At 49.2% G+C, this 19,042-nt stretch overlaps 2 protein-coding genes across 4 annotated transcripts in view; one reads left to right on the forward strand and one right to left on the reverse strand.

Annotated features, from left to right (window-relative positions):
- Positions 1-2,524: 2,524 nt before the first annotated feature.
- On the forward strand, positions 2,525-11,861 carry LOC311434349 (uncharacterized protein). Of its 2 annotated transcripts, XM_084514504.1 has the most exons (8): positions 2,525-2,710; positions 3,230-3,441; positions 3,693-3,876; positions 4,110-7,358; positions 8,091-8,276; positions 8,616-8,788; positions 9,122-9,239; positions 10,236-11,861. In XM_084514504.1, the coding sequence occupies exons 2-8, from the start codon at positions 3,236-3,238 to the stop codon at positions 10,491-10,493; spliced, it is 4,374 nt and encodes a 1,457-aa protein (XP_084370630.1). In that variant the 5' UTR covers positions 2,525-2,710; positions 3,230-3,235; the 3' UTR covers positions 10,494-11,861. The 2 variants fall into 2 exon arrangements, with proteins under 2 accessions (XP_084370630.1, XP_084370631.1); XM_084514505.1 differs by lacking the exons at positions 2,525-2,710; positions 3,693-3,876 and having other exon boundaries at positions 3,404-3,441.
- Positions 11,862-14,077: 2,216 nt separating this feature from the next.
- The window catches only part of ZC3H6 (zinc finger CCCH-type containing 6), a 31,051-nt gene continuing 26,086 nt past the window's right edge, over positions 14,078-19,042 (reverse strand). For both annotated transcript variants that reach the window (XM_084515891.1, XM_084515892.1), the window contains 3 exons: positions 18,121-18,641; positions 17,610-17,849; positions 14,078-16,499 (listed from right to left, as the gene is read on the reverse strand). In XM_084515891.1, the coding sequence (XP_084372017.1) occupies positions 14,995-16,499; positions 17,610-17,849; positions 18,121-18,641 (2,266 nt within the window). In that variant the 3' untranslated portion in view covers positions 14,078-14,994. The remainder of the gene's footprint in view (positions 16,500-17,609; positions 17,850-18,120; positions 18,642-19,042) is intronic.

Here is a 19,042-nt window from a genome sequence, read left to right on the forward strand (position 1 = left end):
ACGCTGCGTGGGGCACCTGCTGCAGCGTGCAGGGTGCGCGTTGCACCGTGCACAATGCCCCTGATGAACGTTGCACCTTGCACAATGCACACGGTGCACGTTGCACGGGACGCCTGTTGCAGGACGCGCGCGCTGCACACCGTGCACACCGCATGTTCCATGCTGCATGCCCCCACCCCACAGCAGCTCTTGCAGCAGGGACACGATGCCCACCCCACACACAAGGAAACGGGCAGGTTCCAGGGATTTTGCCTCCTGCATTTCACTGCAACGTGCGCTTGGTGCATTACAGTGGCACAGTGAGGACATGTGGAAACTCTTAAAACTGCTTCTAAAAAAGCATCCCGACACCTGTCTTAGCAGCTGCAATCAATCACCTTTTGCACTTCTGCAACAAGGGGGAACTGTGCAGGGAGTTAAAAACAATCAGAATAGTTAAAAGAGTTAATACAAGACAACCAGAATAGTTAAAAGTTAATACAATCAGAATAGTTAAAAGAGTATTTGAAAGGGATTTCACTCTTGCATATAGCTCTGGGAAAGAACTAAGGAAAACAATGTTCTGGAAAAAGGCAGTGCTCTGCTATAGAGCAGGTAAAGCTGCACAACAAGAGGGTGGTGATGGGCTGCTCAGGGCAGCTGGACCCTGCCGGAGCACCCTGCACCCCAGCACTTCTGGGCCAGACCCAAACAGGCCCTCCTGTGCCCCACTGTGGCCAAGGGGTTGGTGAGCTCGCAGAGGGGGCAGCAGGCATCACCCCACAGGCACCATTTATAAGGGTGGTTTAATTCACAGCCTGCTTAAAGCATGCCTACGTGTTAGGAAAACTCAGCCACCGCTGGGATGAAGTGCTAACAAGACAGAGAAACCCAGGCCCATCACTATCTTAGCTGGATGTTCATTAACAGCGCACACTGCTGATGGCTGCATCTTCACCAGGATCAGCCCTTATCACTCCGCAGTCAGAGCACTTATCCCCTCCCACGTTTGCTGCACACTCGGAGTGTGCCAGAAAGAAGTTGATTCATCCCAACCTGAACCTCAGTTTTTTGTTTGTTTGTTTTTGTTTTGTTTGTTTGTTTTTTAGATTTGACTCTGCTTTTTTACGTTCCTCTCTTAGTTTCCACAGGATTACTGAAGCTTTAACACAGGAGGTAAAGCTGAAGGTTAGGCTCTGGGCAGAAAGGTCTTTTCCTGGGGAAAGACCTTCATCAAGCTTCATCACTCTTCATCAAGCGAAGGGATACAGAAAAACCCAGAAGCATAGGCAGGAAGCGTGCCCATTTTCTGTCTCACACACATTTGTGTCCCACCCCCAAACTACAGCTGAGTCCCTCCTGATTTGGTTCAGCACCAGTGCCCTCACCACATGGCTGCCCGTGGCAGGACTGGGCAGCTCTGTCAGTCCACACGGCAGCTGCTCCACCATGGCCCCCAGGCTGATTTGGGAGGGAGAATTCTCTCCCGGGGTCCATCTGCTCCAGGTGTTTTAGTGGGCTGAGACAGCACTAATTCGTGACATGAAGCTACTGAAACCTAACTCAGGCCCATCCACTCATTTTGCAAAGGCGACCAAACAGCTGCCGAGTGGCAAATTCATCCAGGCTGTCTGGGAGCAAGAACCAACACCGTCCTTCCAGCTCCCAGCCTCACCGAGGTCCCCTGTTAATCCCACTCCCTCTTCCCCATGACAGAAAGCGGCTGGTGCTGCCATGGGTCAGCAACTCACCTCAGGTCCCGGCAGGGTTCATGATTTGGGCTCGACTTTGCTACCCCAAGGCACGGCGTGCTGCTCTTCTGCCGCCGAGCCGCGCTGCTGCTCTGAGCCCTGGCACAGGGCTCGTGCTGGGAACACGCTGCACTGGCACCCACGTCACTGTGTGCTGGATCCCAGGGCTGCTGCTGAAACGCGCTCTGTGAAGTTGTGCCAGGCTGTGTGCACACACAGACACATGGTTACAGCACTTAAAAAGGTGAAATCTGAACAATACCTGCCTCGGGGCAGACCCACTCCATCCACAGCGGCCCTGCAGCCAGCTGCTTGGTGCAGCGCTGGCTCCTGCCATCCTTACCCCACCTTCCCTTGCCCAGTGCCAGGAACAGCACAGGACTGGGAGCACCGCCTGCCACTCCACAGCGGGAATCCCCACGGGGAGCCTGGCTCTGTGCCTCTGGACTACAGCTCCCGGCGAGCCCCACGCCAGCCTCCCCACCAGGCGCTGTGCCGTCACTGCTTCTCCATGGAAACACTCGGATCATGTTGCCTCCTCGCCTTGTCCCCTCCTTGCCCAAAATACAGCCCCGTGTGCTGTTAAAGGTGACATCACGGTGCTTCTGCAAAGCCAGAAAATCATGGTGTTGACTCCCCGGTTAAAAATACACCCCGTTTTGATTGGCAGCTCCAAAACAGGGCTGCAATCCCCCAAACCTGCCATCTGGAGGAGGCTTTCGCTGTACTGACAGCATGTGTTTCTTCTCCACCTGTTTTTCAAAGCGCCTGCAGCAGGAATTAATTAATATATAATTAATTCGCTTATGTGGGTCTGTATCCCTGCCCCTAGAGCTATTTGCATGTGCACAATGCAACGCTGATGGCATCCTTCAGAGCTGGCTGGGAAGGGGCCAGTGCGGACGCACGCTCCTGGTGCCCCCCAGCCCCGGGAGAACGTCACCGCCACCCGCAGGGTCTCCGCGTGGCCTCTCCGGCAGGTTTGTGCTGTGCTCCACTCCCCACAGCCCCTGAGGTGCTTCCTCCAGCGGGGGCACCCGAATTTCTGCGCCTTGCCAGGATCCTGGTGCGGGGGAGCGAGCTGGGCAGGCCTCCCCCAGCACGAAGGGGTCCGCCTTATGGCACATTCTAAGGTTTGCTGCGGGATGTTCACCGTGCTGGCTGACGGTGTGATTGCACAGCGAATACAGGAGGTGCCGTTAATTATTTCTATTGAAAGAGAAATACTGAATAATTAATAGATCCGTATTGAACAATTAACAGAATGGGGGGGGGCCATGCTAGGAAAGCTGGGGCAGAAGTTCCCAGCTGGGGTACATGCAGGCTGCTGACCTCATTGCAAGACTGGGAGAAATTAGATCCAGTAACGTTTCCAATATCCCCTTGGGATCCAAAGCCAGAACTGCCAGACAAAACCAAGGTCGTTATTAAAAGTGATCACTGTTACACACCACAAAGAATCTGAACAATCCCAGGTGTTGTTTCCCTTCTCTGGGCAGGACACAATGGAGCCTTTTTGTCTCTATGACCTTGGGATACTAACAGAAAACAAAGCTATTCAAAAGATCCTTTGCCCCATGGCTGCACAGCTCTGTCATCTAATCCTCACCCTGGAATGGGAAGATGGGATGCGTCAGGCCTTTTCCAATTTAGAGGAGAATGCAGAAAAATTAGCCAAAGCCACTGAAGAACTCGCTTCTGTTGCAAAAAGGTAATTTTGCTGGGTGTCTCCCAGGCAGATTTGGGGGCTGGGAATGGGGAGAAAGGGACAGCAAAGAAACTGTGAGTTGGGGGCATGCACAGGGCACAGCGCCTGGCTCTCCTGTGCTCTCTGCCTGCATCCTGCTGGAGAGAGGGGAGGTGGGAGGAAGGGATGAGGAGGAAGGGATGGTGGGCAGAGGAAACACGGTGCGGGCACTACTCACGGGACAGATGAGTTGAGCCCCGTGGCTTCTCCTCCAGGTTGGCTGAGGAGGCCAGCGATGAGATGTACAAGGAGGAGATGCGTCCTGCAGCCGAGTCCCTCGTCCTGGCGGGGAGACACGTGCTGCTGGCGGCCCGCGAGCTCTGCGCACACCCGGACATCCCTAGCCACAGGGAGGGGCTGGCTGCGTCTGCAAAGAGGGTCCTCACACAGGCCGGGAAGGTAGCAAGTGATGGGGACGGTGCTGAGGCGAGCAGTGGGGGAGGCTGGGCTAGGAGATAGCAGTGGGAAGGCTGCAGGAGGAATGCGATCTCCCCTGCACAGGGCAGGGGCTGGGGAAGCTCTAGTTGGAGCCGTGGGTGTTTCCTCACCTTTTGCTCTCACTAGGGGAGGTCTGCTGCACAAAACACCTCTGCTCTTCCCACTCTGACCATGTTTTCTGCTGTGCTGGTTAGATCCTTCAGATTGAAGACGCTGCCGGGGTGAGGAGGATAGTTCAGGCTGCCAACCGGCTTTTGGAGTGCCTGAGCATGCTGCGGGATGCAGGGAACGTGCCAGCACTGCTGGCTGCTTTCCAGAACTTTTCTGAGGCCTTCCTTCTGCTGAACAGTCTGACAGCAAAGCACCTCGAGGAACTCAGAGATTCTCCTCGAAGGACCAGCTTGGTCCAAGCTTTGCAGCTCCTTCACAAATGCATTCCTTTGCTCCACGCAGCCAAGCACAGCCAGCTTAAATGCTCCTGGGATCAGCAAGTCAGCCTCTCCAAGGACTACTCCTTCCAGCTGATGGAGAGGACCATCAAAGAGCTTGTTTCCCTGCTTGTCGACAACCCAGGCAGCAAGGAGCTACAGGACAGAAATGGGATCTTCTCCCAGCATGTGTGCAGGCTGCTGGCTCTCCTCTCTCACCCAGACCCAGCGTACCTGTCTGACAGCGAGTTCAGTGCTCACGTGGAGGCAGTTATTTTCTATTGCATGCTTCTAGCAGACATGTCCAGGCCAGATCTCAAGCAGGATCTGATAAAACACTGCTGGGTTCTCCTGCAGCTGAGGAAAAGTATCTGCTGTCACGTAAGCAAACCAGATGGACAGACAAGGCCAAGCTGGGGAAAAAGCAGCCTGGAGGAGAAATGTCACACCATGAGAGAGGAGGTGGAGAATCTTGACCAGGCAGTGCTTACAGCTACCCTGCACCAAATCCTCGACACCTTCTTTGAGGCTAAAGAGCCCCTGAGGCAGTTAGTCGAAGAAGCCTGTAGCCTTGCAGGTGCAGGGTGTTTTCCAGCAGTGCAAGGACTTTTTAAAAAGCTTCAGCCCCTCACCGCCACCTTCTTCACACACGCCCAGCAGATGCTCAGAGTGGCAGACTTTGTTCTGGCCAGGTGCACCAAAACACAAACTGCTAGAGAAATCCAAGAGGGGGTAGAGTATTTAAAGAGACTCCTTGCCAGTCTCCCTCCACTGCTCACAGAAATGAGCAGAAATGCAGCCCCGAGGAGTGGTGCTGAGCAGCTACAGTCCCTGTACCATGCATGGGCTGGAGCGACAGAAAGCCTCTTGCGGTGTTTTGAGGAGACAGTCGGCATGTGTGAATTTCTTAAGCTATCCATCCAGGAGATGGCCAAGCTCAGGGAATGGTGTGAAGAGGCCCTAGATAGTCAGGACCCCGACAGGCTCTCCTGGCATGCAGCTAACCTCACCCGCTGGGCTCGCTGGGTCGCTGAAGCTGCTGGCAGGTACGTGGATAGTGCCACAGACCCCATTTTCAGGAACGGCTTGCTGGTTCGGGTTGAACAGCTGGCCAGCTCCATTCTTGAGCTGAAAGCAGCTGCAGCCTTTTGTCCAGAGAGCCTCTCCTGCCTCCAAACTAGGGATGTCTTTTCAAAGGCACTGAGCTGTCTGATGGATACTGCTTGCCGCGTCCAAGACGGGCTGGATGGGTCCAACCACCCAGACATCCTCAGCCCTCTCCGGGAACGAGTACGGAGCACTGGTGTTATGAGGGAGCTGGAGCTCAGCCCATCGTGTGCTGGGCTAAAAACCACCGCTGCTGAAGCTACATTTCAGGAAGATGCCCGAAGGCGCCCACCTTCACAAGCAGGTAACTTACACCCTGATGTTGCTCCAAGGAAAGGAGATACGCTCCCTGTCATTGCAGCACTCCTAGCAGCAACGAGAGCATGCGATACGGCAGCTGTGGATGCAGCTTGCTCTGCCTTGCGTGAGCTCTCCACCTGCTGCATCGAGGCAGCAAAGGAGGCACTGCCTGTGGCTGAGTCTCCCCTGGCGGAGACGCTGGGGCAGTACCCGAAGATTGTCTCACTGACGCCGTGTGTTATTAGCTTGGCCAGGGAAACAGCCCCAGGGCAGCTCCGTCATCCAGGCAAACTTCTCCAAATGGCACTCTCACTCTCCGAAAGGATCCGTGAGACCAAAGAGTGCCTAGCAGCTGTGGCAGGCTCTTGGTACAGCCTGTCCCAACAAGTACTCAGCTTTATCTTGTCTGCTGACTTCATGAGCGGCAAACAGGCTTTGGACGAGACCATGATGGGCTTAGCAGCGGCAGTTCAGTTAGCAGGGGACATTGCCAGCATGTGTGGTAGTAAGCAAAATCCCGTTTTCCCTGCAGTCTGGGAGAACTTTCTACAGGTCCAGGCCAAATTTTCACATGCTCAGATGAGCACCAAAGCGTTACTTGGGAAAGCAATGTCCTTTGAGGGCTCCGGCAGGTTGGGAGAGGCCAGCCTGGAGCTGCACTGCGTCCAGTGGGCTGTCAGCATGCGTGTTCTCCTGGGTGCTATGGATCAGTTCATAGGCAGGGACGTTCTGTTCCTGAGGGAGCTGAGAAGTGCCATGAAGAACAAGCTTTGTTCTCAGAGCCTCTTGGCTGCTGTGTCTGAGAACTCCCTCAGGCTGCAGGAGGCTGCCTGGCTCTCTTACTTGTCCTGCCCTGAAGACTGTGGTCGCAGTGAAATCCTAGCCCTCAAGGAGGAGATAAAGGTGCTAGTGGAAGCACTGCTGGATGCCTCCAACACCCTCTTGGTCTCCCCGCTGTCTACTGCCAGCTTGTACATTCGCTTTGAGCTCCTGCAGACAGACTTGGCCCTCAGGGTCAAGGCGCTGCTGCTCCACCTGGAGGAGGCCAACACCGAACACCTACGGATCATCCGAGATGTCCTTAGCCCAGCCCTGTCTCCCCTCTCCGAGGAAGAAAGGGAGAAGAGCAAACAGGCTTTTGAACAGAAGGCAAATCAGCTAATGGCCAACATTCAGTGGGTCAGAACTACCCTCCACGATGTCCTGGAGACCACCGCTCAACTGCAGTCGCAGGCAGACCTGCTCTCCGTCGCAGACCACCTCCTGATCCTGACGTCTGATGCGGTGAGCAGCGCCAGTCAGCTCTTCCAAAGCCACCGGGACCGAGGGCATCTCCACCTCGACAGCATTGTCTGGTACTGGTCAGCACAAGCACACTACCTTGTCACACGGCTTCAAGCTGTCCAGGGCATTGGTGGGCACGTCCTGGAGCTCATGAGACAATGCTTGCAGAGGGCAGGGAACTGCTGCTCTCCGAGACAGCACAGCAGCGTAGCCAAGCTCTCTGCAGCCCAAGAGCTTGGTGCTGTGAGCCACACAACATCAGCGGAAACTCACCTGACTGGGGGTGCACGCGCAAACAGAATGGCCAGAGAGGCACATGAAACGGTACAGGAATTTTTCCCCTATCGAGTCTTAGTGCAGCATAATTGTCAGGGCTGTCAGTCAGCCCAGTTACCCTCACTGGGGAGTACTGGGGTAATTGAGGTGGGCAGGGACCTCCTGGGAGTCAGCAGCCCAGCCCCCTGCACTGAGCAAGGCCAACGTCCGAGTTAATCAAGCTGCTGGGTACCCCATACCGCTGAGCCCTGAGTATCCGGCCTGACAGAGAGCCTGGCATAAATAAACCCATCTCCAACACTCTGTTTCCGAGGAACTGGTAGCTGTACTGTCCTTCCTTTCCCTAAAATACTGCCCGTCTCTGCTCAGCTTCTCACCTCCCCACAGGCTTTCCTTGGGAGTACTAGCCACTCTGTTCCCACCACAACTGCTGCCAGTTGCAAGAAGCTGGCAAAAGCCTCAGCAGCATGACCCAAATCACTCTGCAAAGCAGGTTAGAGTGCTCATTTCTCTACCACAAACACTGTCAGCTTGCAGGACAGCTCTCGCTTGTTTGGAAATAGCTCCAGGAGATGATGGCATGGGGCATTTGGACTTAATAGTCCCACTGTGGGTGAAGGCAGGGGAGAAAGGGGCTGGGTGGGAGGGCGCAGCAGGCTCAGTGAGGTGGCAGGCAGCTGTGCTGCCTCCTTTACTCACCCAAAACTGCGTCGGAAACATGCAGGCAGAGACTTCTCAGCATCGATGCATCTGCACGCTCCAGACTTGAAATCTGTTCAGTTCTTGTCTCGACAGCAGCAGAGCGGTGCTCTCAGCATCTCCCTTGCCAGCAGCCCTAGGAGGCATGAGGGAGAAGACAGTGACACGCTGTGGAGTGGCCCCAGAAGGATGTCCCAGGTCACCAAGGACATGGCAACAAGGATGCTTCACATGACTCAGTTTCTGAGGAAGCAGGGCCCCATCACGGTATGAAGTGTTTCACCCCCCCTGCCCCAGCACTTTAATAGGCATAAAGAAAAGATTTTTTCCTCAAGAGTGTGGTCAAACCCCGTGACAAAGCTGCCCAGTGCCTGCTGAAACACCAGCATTATCCCACCCTTCTAAGAGTGGCACTGGGTGCCTCCAAGAATTACACTGGGAAGTGAACAAAGTACTGGGAATTACTTTCCTGAAAGGAGATGCAAGTCCTGTGTCGAGTCCTTTCCTCATTTCAGAGCACACCTGGCCTTTCCACGTGCTCCTGTCTTACAAGAAAGGGGTCTGTTTTCTCCTTCTCTCCCGCACCACATTTCTGTTTTGTTTTAGAGCAAGGAGCAGCTTGTCGCCTGTGCCAGGCACATGGCCTCTGACGGGCAGGTGTTTGTCAGATTTGGCCGCCTCGTTGCGAAGAACTGCCCGGACAAGAGCTGCTCCTCGGAGCTGCTGTGCGCTGCAGAGCAGACCCACACCATCAGCAGCCAGCTCGGCATTGTGGCCAGGTGGGTTGCTGCAGACAGGGACAGCCACCCCCAAGGCTGGTAGCCCCTCCTCAAAGGGATGTGCGTGGCGGTCTCCAGAGGTCCTTGTCGGACCCAGGGGTAGCCCTTAAAGCTCAGCTACAACCGACAGCGCTCCCTCTCCTCCTTTGGTTGCCGTAAGCAGCCCTTTGTTCCCCCATCTTGTCTGCCTCTCTTTCCCCTGCACTCCAAAGCTGGAAACCTGCCACAATAGTGCAGGGGACACCTCTCTGGGCTTTGGAGTACCTGGCCACGCAGGAGAAGCCCGCTGTCTGATTCTTCTCCAGTAGTAAAATACTTTAAAATTTCTTTCAGGGTAAAAGCAGTCACTGCAGAGAGCAGGTCTGCTTCGGAGCTGCTCGTGAGCAACGCGCAGAACCTCCTTCAGGCCATTTTGCACGTTCTGAGGGCAGCCGAGGCAGCATGCATCAAAGTAAGTTAATGCTGATGACACTAAATAGGTTTCACAAGGTAAGCCCATGACACGGGGAGCTCCTACAGCCACGTCAGGTTACAGGGAGGTGGCAACTGGCTGCTGTGGGACCTCTGTCAACTCCAGCTAGGGGCAAAGATTGTTACTGTGATGTTTCTGTTTCACACCTTTGTGTCTCATTTCCAAAGCCTCCCATGCCTCTTTCCAGGCATCAAATCTGCGCTGTCACTGCTACCAAGCTGGTCCACTTCCCATTTCATTTTTGGACAGGAGAGCAGCAGCATCTCACTGGAGGCCTTTATCTGGAAATATTCCATGTCAGCCTTAGCCTTTCTGTTGTCTCAAGATGAGCTTTGATCAGAAGTCCCAAGAGCTCGCCTTGCAGCTGCCAACAGCGGCTGACTGATCCAATTGTAAATAGTTTGTGAGAGCAGACTTTATCTGAAAGCACTTAGAAAACAAGTACAAATACAACAACACTCTGCACTGATGCAGTTTTTCTTTGTGGCTTAACCTCCTGTATAATCCTACAACTTTTGCTGAGCCCCAGCATGTCATTTTGAGAGGCAGTTTTGATTGGAATTTTATTGGATGAAGAATCAGCAGGCACTTAAAAGCTCCTCCTGTGCTCACCTGCCCATACTGGTAGAAGCATACTAGGTACATCCATTTTTTACTCGGCTGATGCCAGCCTGAGCTAAGCAGCCATTCTTTTATCTTGATTGTCTAGATTACAAAGTCCTTCATGACCCAGCTTTTTCTCTTTAGAAATGCATGGATCTACTTACCAATACGCTAACTAGATGGCATTTTTTCCCACTGTCTGTAAGCAGGTTTTGAAGCATTTTAAGTACTTTTTCAAGCATTAACTGTTAGAAATGCCACATTGATTGCACGCACATCATTACATTCAGGCTTGTATATCGTACAAGACATTTTAAACCAGTTCATGCACAACAAGATGTTAAAGCATTCAAACATTTTGTCTCCTACTAGGGCTTGCACCAGCCCCCACCTGACTCTGAAGAAGGGGAAGTAGCTGCTTTTTGCATTCAGTGGAGAAAAAAACTGTTGCGGCATAGAGCCGAGGAGTGTTCAAACTCAGAGAGGGACGAACTAGGCCTCCGCAAGACTCAGGCAAGGGCTGAGCCTACCCTCACAGCTATGGTACAAGAACAACCACCCCTGACCAAGAACAACCCCAAGAGTCTGAAACCTGTTCAAGGCCATGCACTTACGGGCAGTCACCCCTAAAAGCAGGAAGGGACGTGTGCTGCGGATGAGCTGCATCGCCGGCTGGCCTTGGCAGAAAGAGCACAGCCAGTGCTGGACTCGCCCAGCTCCTGGCTCTTCTGCTAGCGCTGTGCTCATAGGACTGAAAGCACAAGGCCTGAAAAGGCTTTTGTGTGCTGGCTGCTCTGCCTATGGCAAACCCCACCCTGCAGACACTGCATCCTTTTGGCAACTGTATGGCAAGAGGAATAAAACGATGCCACACGCTGCTGTTATTTCCTAAGAGGCCTCTCCTCCAGCTGGTGTTTGAAGTTGGGTAACACAATGTGCTACTGAGCCATAGAGGACAAGGGAGCTGGGGAAGAGCCATCAGAGGAGCTTTATGCAGGGACAGGGAAACCAGAGGGTTTCCTGTTGAGGAGAACATCAGCATTCACAGATCTTTGTTATGTGGCATGTGAGCCATTCTAAAACCGTAAACCAGTGGCCACCAACAGGCCACCCGGGAATCCCATTCTTTATATTCACATACTGCTTACTCCCTGCGGGCGTGAGATGGCTGGGGCTCTTACCTAGTCAGTCAGGCTTTTGGGGCCAGGGCCAGGGGGAACGTTATGGAAGGAAAACATCATTGGATGAGGTACCTTTATTACATTTCTTTCAGTAACTGCCAGTCTGCTGTGTTTTCCAGCACCTGAGATGAACAGAAGGATGTAGGAACATACCTGTAGCAGCACCGGCAAATCTGGCTGGTAGGAAGGATCGAGGGGTTCTCTAAATGCCTGTTTTGCTCATCCCCTGCACAAGAAAGCTTCACAGCTGGGAGGCCTTTTGCAGCACCCTGATCTTTAGCACACTATCGAATTCCTCTTCAACTAGCAATGTTGTGTAATTCTACCAGACACCATCCTATCAAGGGCAGCTGAAGGGGATTTTCAACAACCATCACCTTTTCTTCTAGGGGTAACAATCCTAAGTGCTGCACAGAAGTGCAGCCTGAGATACACGATCCTGCAAAAGAGTCACTGCACAGTGGGGAACTCACAGGCAAAACACAGATTCAGAAGGTAACGAGAACAAAGGTACTACAAAACCTGGAGGAAACAAGAACTGAACGAGAAGGAAGACTAAGGGATAGGGTCACTGACTTCTGAAATTCAAAACAAGCGTGTAATTAAATATTCTACACTTTGCAAGAATAAAATGACTTGACTATTGTTATGAAGGATTCATATCAAAGTCTTTTCATCATAGTAGAAAAACAGCCTACCAAGGGAGGGTAAAAATCTCCTTACGGGTCCTGTTATCATGGGGCAGCAAACACCAGCTGCCAATCTAAGAACACGCAGCCTATCTGAAATGCAGAGAACAGACAAGATGAAAGAATCATTTCACTCCTTCACATCTGCAGGGCCAGCAGGAGCATTTTGTCACTCCTGCTGCCCCTGACTCAGCACATCCTACAGCCTGCGGAGAAATTAGACTTTTCTCCAAGATCCCTTTCAGCCCTAGAACTCTAGGGCACGCTGCTGCAGCCAAAACATTCAGTGCTGATGATCACCGACCTTGCAACTAGGAGCTTCTGGAGGATCCAGGATCAACGATACCGGCTGCTCCCGCTGCTGCTCTCCACTTCACAGCCTCAGACAGCAGTTGCAAGTGTCCAAGGGAGATGCCACTCTGGCAGCATGCTGTGTTTGTGGAAGCGATGGAAGCAAGCCTCCCCTGCGAAAGACACAGTCAGTTCACACAGCAGACCAGACTTGACTTGCTTAGTGGCTGCCGCTCATTCCAGCCAACCTCAGTGGGGCAGGACTGTCCCCACACACTTTCCTGCCCCTTCTGCTGGGCTCAGTCACCCCCCAGCACCTTCCCTTTCACTTATCAGGTAGGGCAGCACTGGCATCGCAGCAATGAATCTCCTCCGCGTCTCACGAGAGTAGCAGCAGGCACACCAGATCAGCCTTGGATTCAGGGAAGAAACCTGCAAGGAATAAACCAGTGAGCATGGGTGGGCAGGAGAGCTGAGCAGCAGCCCATGGACGCTTGTGCTGCCCAGTGGGAACTGCTGGCCAGGCATGGCTGGAGCAAGGAAGGAAGGGGTTACACAGGGAGATGACAGGCTGCAGGGACAAGCTAGCTCCTTTCAGATCACATTTCCTTCTTACCTTGTACCCCTTCTTGCCCAAAATAAAGATCTGCATTGTATTAAAGGCACTGAGATGGCAGTGGATCTCTAAGGTTAGAAACTAGCACACCACAGCCCCCTGTCAGAACACATTCCGTTTTCATCTGCAGCTCCAAAATGGATCCGCCACCCAAGGTCCTTCAATTATTTCAACTGGTATCATTTTGTCTTTGGTCTTAGGCTTTCCTTTACCCCTTCTTTTCCCAATACATTCAAAAGGAAAGAGAAACAGACAAACAAACAACAAGCAAACAAAACAACAATAACAAAAGTGAGTTCAGTTTAGTGACGATATCCCCACTGCCCTGCGGAAGCTGTAACTTGAGGTTACAGCCACCCATCCTGCAAGCATGGACTAATTACCTTCCACATCTGAACGTGAAACCACACATTTGGCTTCAACATGGACTTACTCCTTTTTCTCTTTATTCCCCTAATCAATCCATGTGCTCTTTCCAAACTATTCCTATTTTTCCCTGCTGTTCAATGCTAGCTCATTTTTTACTGAAATTCTTCAACAACCAAACTTGTCATCAGATGAAGAAGCAATAAGTAATTAAGTAGGACTAGTGGATTACTCCAAAATAACGTTGACATTTTGTGTCTAGTTCTCCATTATCCAGTTCTCAATTATTGTAAGTGCTATTTAAAATACCATTTAATTAATACAGTTTATACTCTGAAAAATTGGGAAGGCAAATTGAAACCATGATTGCCTTCAGCAATGTCTCCCCTGCCACGTTTTGCACACAGAAACCAACAGCTTCCCTGAGCTCATCCAAGCTCTGCTCAGCAATGCAGGAGACAGCTCCCGTTCCTGCCTGCATCGCTGTGTGTCTCAAAGGCTCAAAAAAACAAAACCACAGAAGTTGTGATAACCATCATGCTGTCCCGGTCACAAGTGTTCCCTGGGCCAACAAAGAAAAAGAAAGAGGAAAAGGTCCACCGAGGAAGAGACTTAACGCAAAGAACCATTCCACGTGGGCGGGAACTAGGTGGCAATTGAGCAGAACGCAAATTTTTATTTTCAGTGTAGCTAGCTAGGTATAACTACATTTCCGCTAGATAAAAAACAAACCAAAAGGTAAAACAAGAGAGGCTTTGAGGACAGTCGTGCTCTGGGCATGCAACATCTTCAGAAATTAAAGAACATGCTTGACATTTCCCATAGCGACGATGATCTTTGTAGTAAGGGAACAATGACGACACGAGTGTGATCCTGGCACCACACAGCAAGCTAACTCACTGGGACTCAGCGCAAGGTCTGCTTCAAACCCCACTGCCATCTGACTGGCAAGTGGCCAAGCGGCTGAGCTACAGGCAACTTTAATCACCTTCATCCTTCAGACACCCCCTCTGCTGTTACTCCAGCCATCAGCTAGCTGCCATCACATCAACATCACAGTCATTACCAGACTTTAGCTGTACCCTTTTTAATTTTTTGTTAAAAATGTCATAAAGACACAATGAATACAAGTACTGCAGTTACATCAATACAAAAAAAGCAATACAAATTAAGCAGCTGAATACAAAAATACATTGAAATACATGAACACCACAATGTAACTTATATCACTAATCAGAATTGTGTATGCGTGAAAAAATTAAATAAAAACCTTTTTTGTATTAGACAACTTAGGTATTCTCCACTTTTAACAGTAACTTTCTTCTAGTTATGTACTTCACAATTTCTTCTATATACAGCATAGAATAAAATACTTTTAAAAGATATGACATTTTTACTCCTCAATATGTGATATAGGTCTCTTTTACACTAAGAATATTGACTGCATGAATAAAAACCAATGTCTTACATCAACTGATCTGAAAAGGAGGATCAACATTTTCCTTTTAAATCATTTATGCATACTTCCGTTAGTAAGTTTGGCTTGATGCGTCAGACAATCCTTGTCAAACAGTGTCTCTCACAGTAATGTACATAATATTGCTTGTATCTATACAATCATACAAATGTGGCAATCATATCTAAATGTTGTTTAGGAAAGAGACAGCTCACACATATACAGGTCTTCAGACTTTCTTAATGACTTATTTACAATGAAAGTGCTTTTATCAGCTCTAACACGATACAGGTTTGTTTTTTTCTACATGTCAATTATTAGTCTCCCTGAAATTGGAAAAAGTATTATATAGAAAATACCACAGCTTTGCAAACACTATAGCATACTGTATAACTGCATGTGGTTCTGAGATTAGCAGCTGAAAAGTGTTGATAATTATAATTTAAAAATAAATAAAGCAAAGAGGTAAACCAGTTACAAAACAGCAGAAAACTGCAATATTCACAACAGTAAAAAGACTTAAAATCAATTGCTAACAAAATGGTGAAGCAGTTGGATCGAAAGTCTTGAAAACATCTTTTAGCGACTTATCATCTGATTCCCCATTCGGATCGTTATCCTGTGTCTGAGTTACCTGTCCAGGCTGTCTAACCTGCCTTGGATCGTTGTACTGCGGTCTGATTAATCCTGATAAAGCTTGGATAGGAAGATTATGCACCGCAGGTGCAGCGCTGGAGTGTTTAGCCTGAGATTTACTGGTGCTATTTGCTTTATCTGAAGTGGCTTCTCCTGATCCTTCCGTATTTTTTTCCACGTTCAAGGCAGGCTTCGGCAGTGACGCATCTTCTGAGAGACTGGGTTCATTTTTGCCAGAATTTTTCAAAATACTTTTTTTCTGGTTCTCCCCGTTCTCTCCTGAAGTAGCTGGAGCTGTGTCCAACGATGATGAGCTGTGGTCTCTCGGATCATACAAGCTAATACCGCTCAGTATTGAGCCCGGAGTTCCCAGCCTGACACCACTTGACGACAACTTGGGCGCGTAGGGAGGCAGAGCATCGGGGTCAGGCTTAGCAGTCGCAGCTTCCGAGGTCTGCGAGGAACTGGCAGCAGATCTGGCAAGGCGGGGGTCAAATTTGGAAGGGTGCGAATCTTTTGCAACTCCATGATGTGAATCTGCACTAGACAGTCTGTGGAGCCTGGGATCAACGTTTTTTTGTAAGCGAGGGTCTCCTAATTTGCTTGAGCTACTGGTGTGCGAATCCGCAGACTGATCCAGATAGCTGCTCCTGCCCGCTAAGTTGTTCTTTGCTTTCGCAGCTAGTCTTGGGTCAGCTGGCATTGCATTTGGATGGGGATCGTTTTTCAGATTCCGCAGTTTATTAAGTCTCTGGTCAGCAATGAGTGGAGGAAGAGGTAAATTAATTGAGGAGACAGGGTCGGGCTTAGGCAAAGGTACTGGGAGCAAGTCTTCGGGTGCCCATACAATATGCTTAGCAAAGTTTGGTTTCATCAGGGTAACGTCCATTTTAATGTGGCTGAACTGCCTAAGCTGCGATCGGGGATCCCTCAGTGTTACACCAGGCAAAGGTTCCAATGGTATGAGAAAAGCTCGTTCTCTCAGTTCTCTTTCTGAGTCCTCTTCATCATCATCCATCCCTTTTTGCTTGACTTTTACACCGGTGTGAGGGTGGTGTAAGTCTAGCTTTGCTCCCCCAAGAGATGAGCTGGCATGCCCGCCCTCATTAACCTTGTGCATCCTGGGGTCTCGTGCAAGCCGGGGGTCCAAGGCTGCGGATTCTGAAGGCTTTCTGGGGGTCGACCTTGGTGAGGCCCTAAGTCGTGGGTCTGCAGCCTGAGGCCCTGCACCTTTGTCTTTTGCCAGCCTCGGATCAGTAGGAATACCAAGCATGTGCTGCTCTGTGGAATGCTGTTGCAGATTCCTGAAGTTTTCACTTTGCTTCTTCAAGGTTTTGAGTATCGATTTAACACTGCTCCCCTCTTCTTCTTCACTACTGGAGTACCAGTTGACATTGTCATCTGAGAAAAGAGGATTCAAGTAAATGATCACTGGGGAATAAAACAGTGGATTTATTCATATAAAGGGGTAACTTCTCAGTAAAATAATGGAACTGAGTAATAATACTAAGGCCTGACATCAAGTCCTCACTCACTGTATTACGACCACCATATGACACACAAAAAAAAAAAACAACAACAAATTAAATAAGGAACTGAAACAAAAATAAATGTAGTTAGCTGAGGTACTCCCAAACTCTGCTGCATTCTCTCCACATCTCTCTCTCTTGATATTAATTTGGGAAAATAACCTACTTCCAAACAATTATTTCTACTAGTACTGGTAAAAGACAACATTTTAAAACTGAGTCTGGATGAAAGTGACCTTGCGTTGAAGAATATGTGAAGTATAACAACACCTTTCAGTTGTCTTAAAAACAGATATGTTACAAATGTGGAATTTGCTGCTTCATTACACAGGTAACAGAAGTACTTCCAGAAGCCACAGAAAAGGGTGCAGCAGCAAGCAGGCCAAGGGACAAACATACTCTGTGCTGCTCAAGCTGATCTGCAGGTTTACTGTTCTCTACTGGCTATAGCTTACAGAAACACTCAAATTAAACACTGCAAATTTCATATATTGCAGAGGGGAAAAAAACTGCTCTAGAGAAATAGAATATGCAAAAAAGATCAAGAGACACAACTGAATAAACAGAATCTAAGAGGCTCTTGCAGTATTGGAGTTAGAAATAATAACCCTGTTTCAATCAGGGGTTTTAAGAAGCAATTGAGTTATCAGCAAGAGAACCTTTTAAAAGTGCAGACTACATCAAAAATTATCCACAGATCTACGGTTGGACTAGATGATCTCAGACATCTTTTCCAACCTAAATGATTCTATGATTCTATCTTTCTACTTCGAACTGAAATGCAGAAACTAAACCTATACTAAAATCCTAGAATAAGCTGGAAAGAAAAGCAAGTACCTTGAGCTGAAAATACCGAGCTGGTACTTGTGCACTCACAGTAATTATGAATGGCAATATGATGAAAAATTCAAATCAACGGATTTGTTCCAGGATAATATATGGTCAGTAAGTAAATTCTGGACATTAACAAAATTAACTTTACCTTCATCTTTGCTCATTGCCCTCTGACCCTGGCTGCTGACAGAGTCTCCATCTCTTTGATGCTTTTGACTAAGTCTTACATAAAGGGCTTTCTGCATTGCTGGAAGAAAATCTGGTACATTAATGGATGGTTTATGGCCCATATGACTACTCATGCAGTCTGACTCGCTTCCACCTTGATGAGACTCTTGAGCCATAAGGTGAGCTTGGTGGTCTGTAAATTCTCCATGCCACGTTCCATCTGCAGTAAAAAAAAAAAAAAAACAGTCAGCAGCTACCCCATACAAGCTTTTAGAGCAAAGGCAGTAAGACACAAAACACAATCTAGCAAAACTAGCACAACATATTACACAAACGGAAATCATCATCTGAAAATGTGCATATGGTGAAGGCATCACAACAGGTGTGGTTTTCTCTCCAATATTCTTTCAGCTGCTCAGTTTCCAAGCCATGTTTTAACACTGTACAACTACAAACCACGATATGAAACAACAATTATTAAATGTCCTTACCACCAGAGTTATTAGCTGGCTGGAAGTTATGTACAGCTTGATGAGAATAATAATTGTCGTAGAAATCAGCTGGGTTCTGAATAGGCTCGTAATTCATATTCGGCTGCCGCTCACCAGGCATCTGCTGGTACTGTGGCCCTGGAGGACAATGATTATCTCTCGGCATATTCACCATATGTCCTTGAACTCCTGGGCCACTGTAAGATCCACCAAGACCTGGTGGTGTCAGAGGTGGACCACCTTGCTGTCCTTGCATAGGCATGCCAGACTGGTTCTGTGGTCCTAGAAAGCCTGGTGGAACACCCTGCATAGGAGGACTTTGCGGCATTCCTGGGCCTTGAGGCCCTCCACATGGATGATGTCCAGGAGAACCTGGGTGCATTGGCGGTCCATTATGTCCTTGCGACATGCCAGGTCCTGGCCCTGGACTTGAACCTGGATTATACATATGCTGAGAATGGGGGTCATTTCCCTGAAACGGTGGTCTTGGTGGCGATGAGCTGTTATAAAAGGTTGGTGGCCTATAGGCAAAAGAAAATTAATAAATCACTTGCAAAAATTTTTCACTTACAAACAGCCTACTAGCTATCTCTTCCCCATCTTCACTCCTACAGATGCCTGTTTCATATATATTTGTTTTCAAGTTGGATAAAAATCTGAAAGAAAAATAATTTTCAAAACAAATAACTGCGTATGTTACAAATAGCTCATAACACATTACTGAGCTTGTCTACAAGTAGAACTTTTTTTTTTTTTTTTTTAATGAACACATCCAAAACTGAACATTTGATGCAACTATGAGTTTTAGACATGTCACAGCCAACAATCTCCATCGGGAGGTTCCATTGTCTTTGGTATGGAAAGATCCAACCATAAAAAGACTTTAGAAGGAAAATGGACTTTGCTCAGCCTGCAAATGGAG

The sequence above is a fragment of the Aythya ferina genome (genome assembly GCF_964211825.1).
Source record: "Aythya ferina genome assembly, chromosome: 3".
NCBI classification, from domain to species: Eukaryota; Metazoa; Chordata; class Aves; order Anseriformes; family Anatidae; genus Aythya; species Aythya ferina.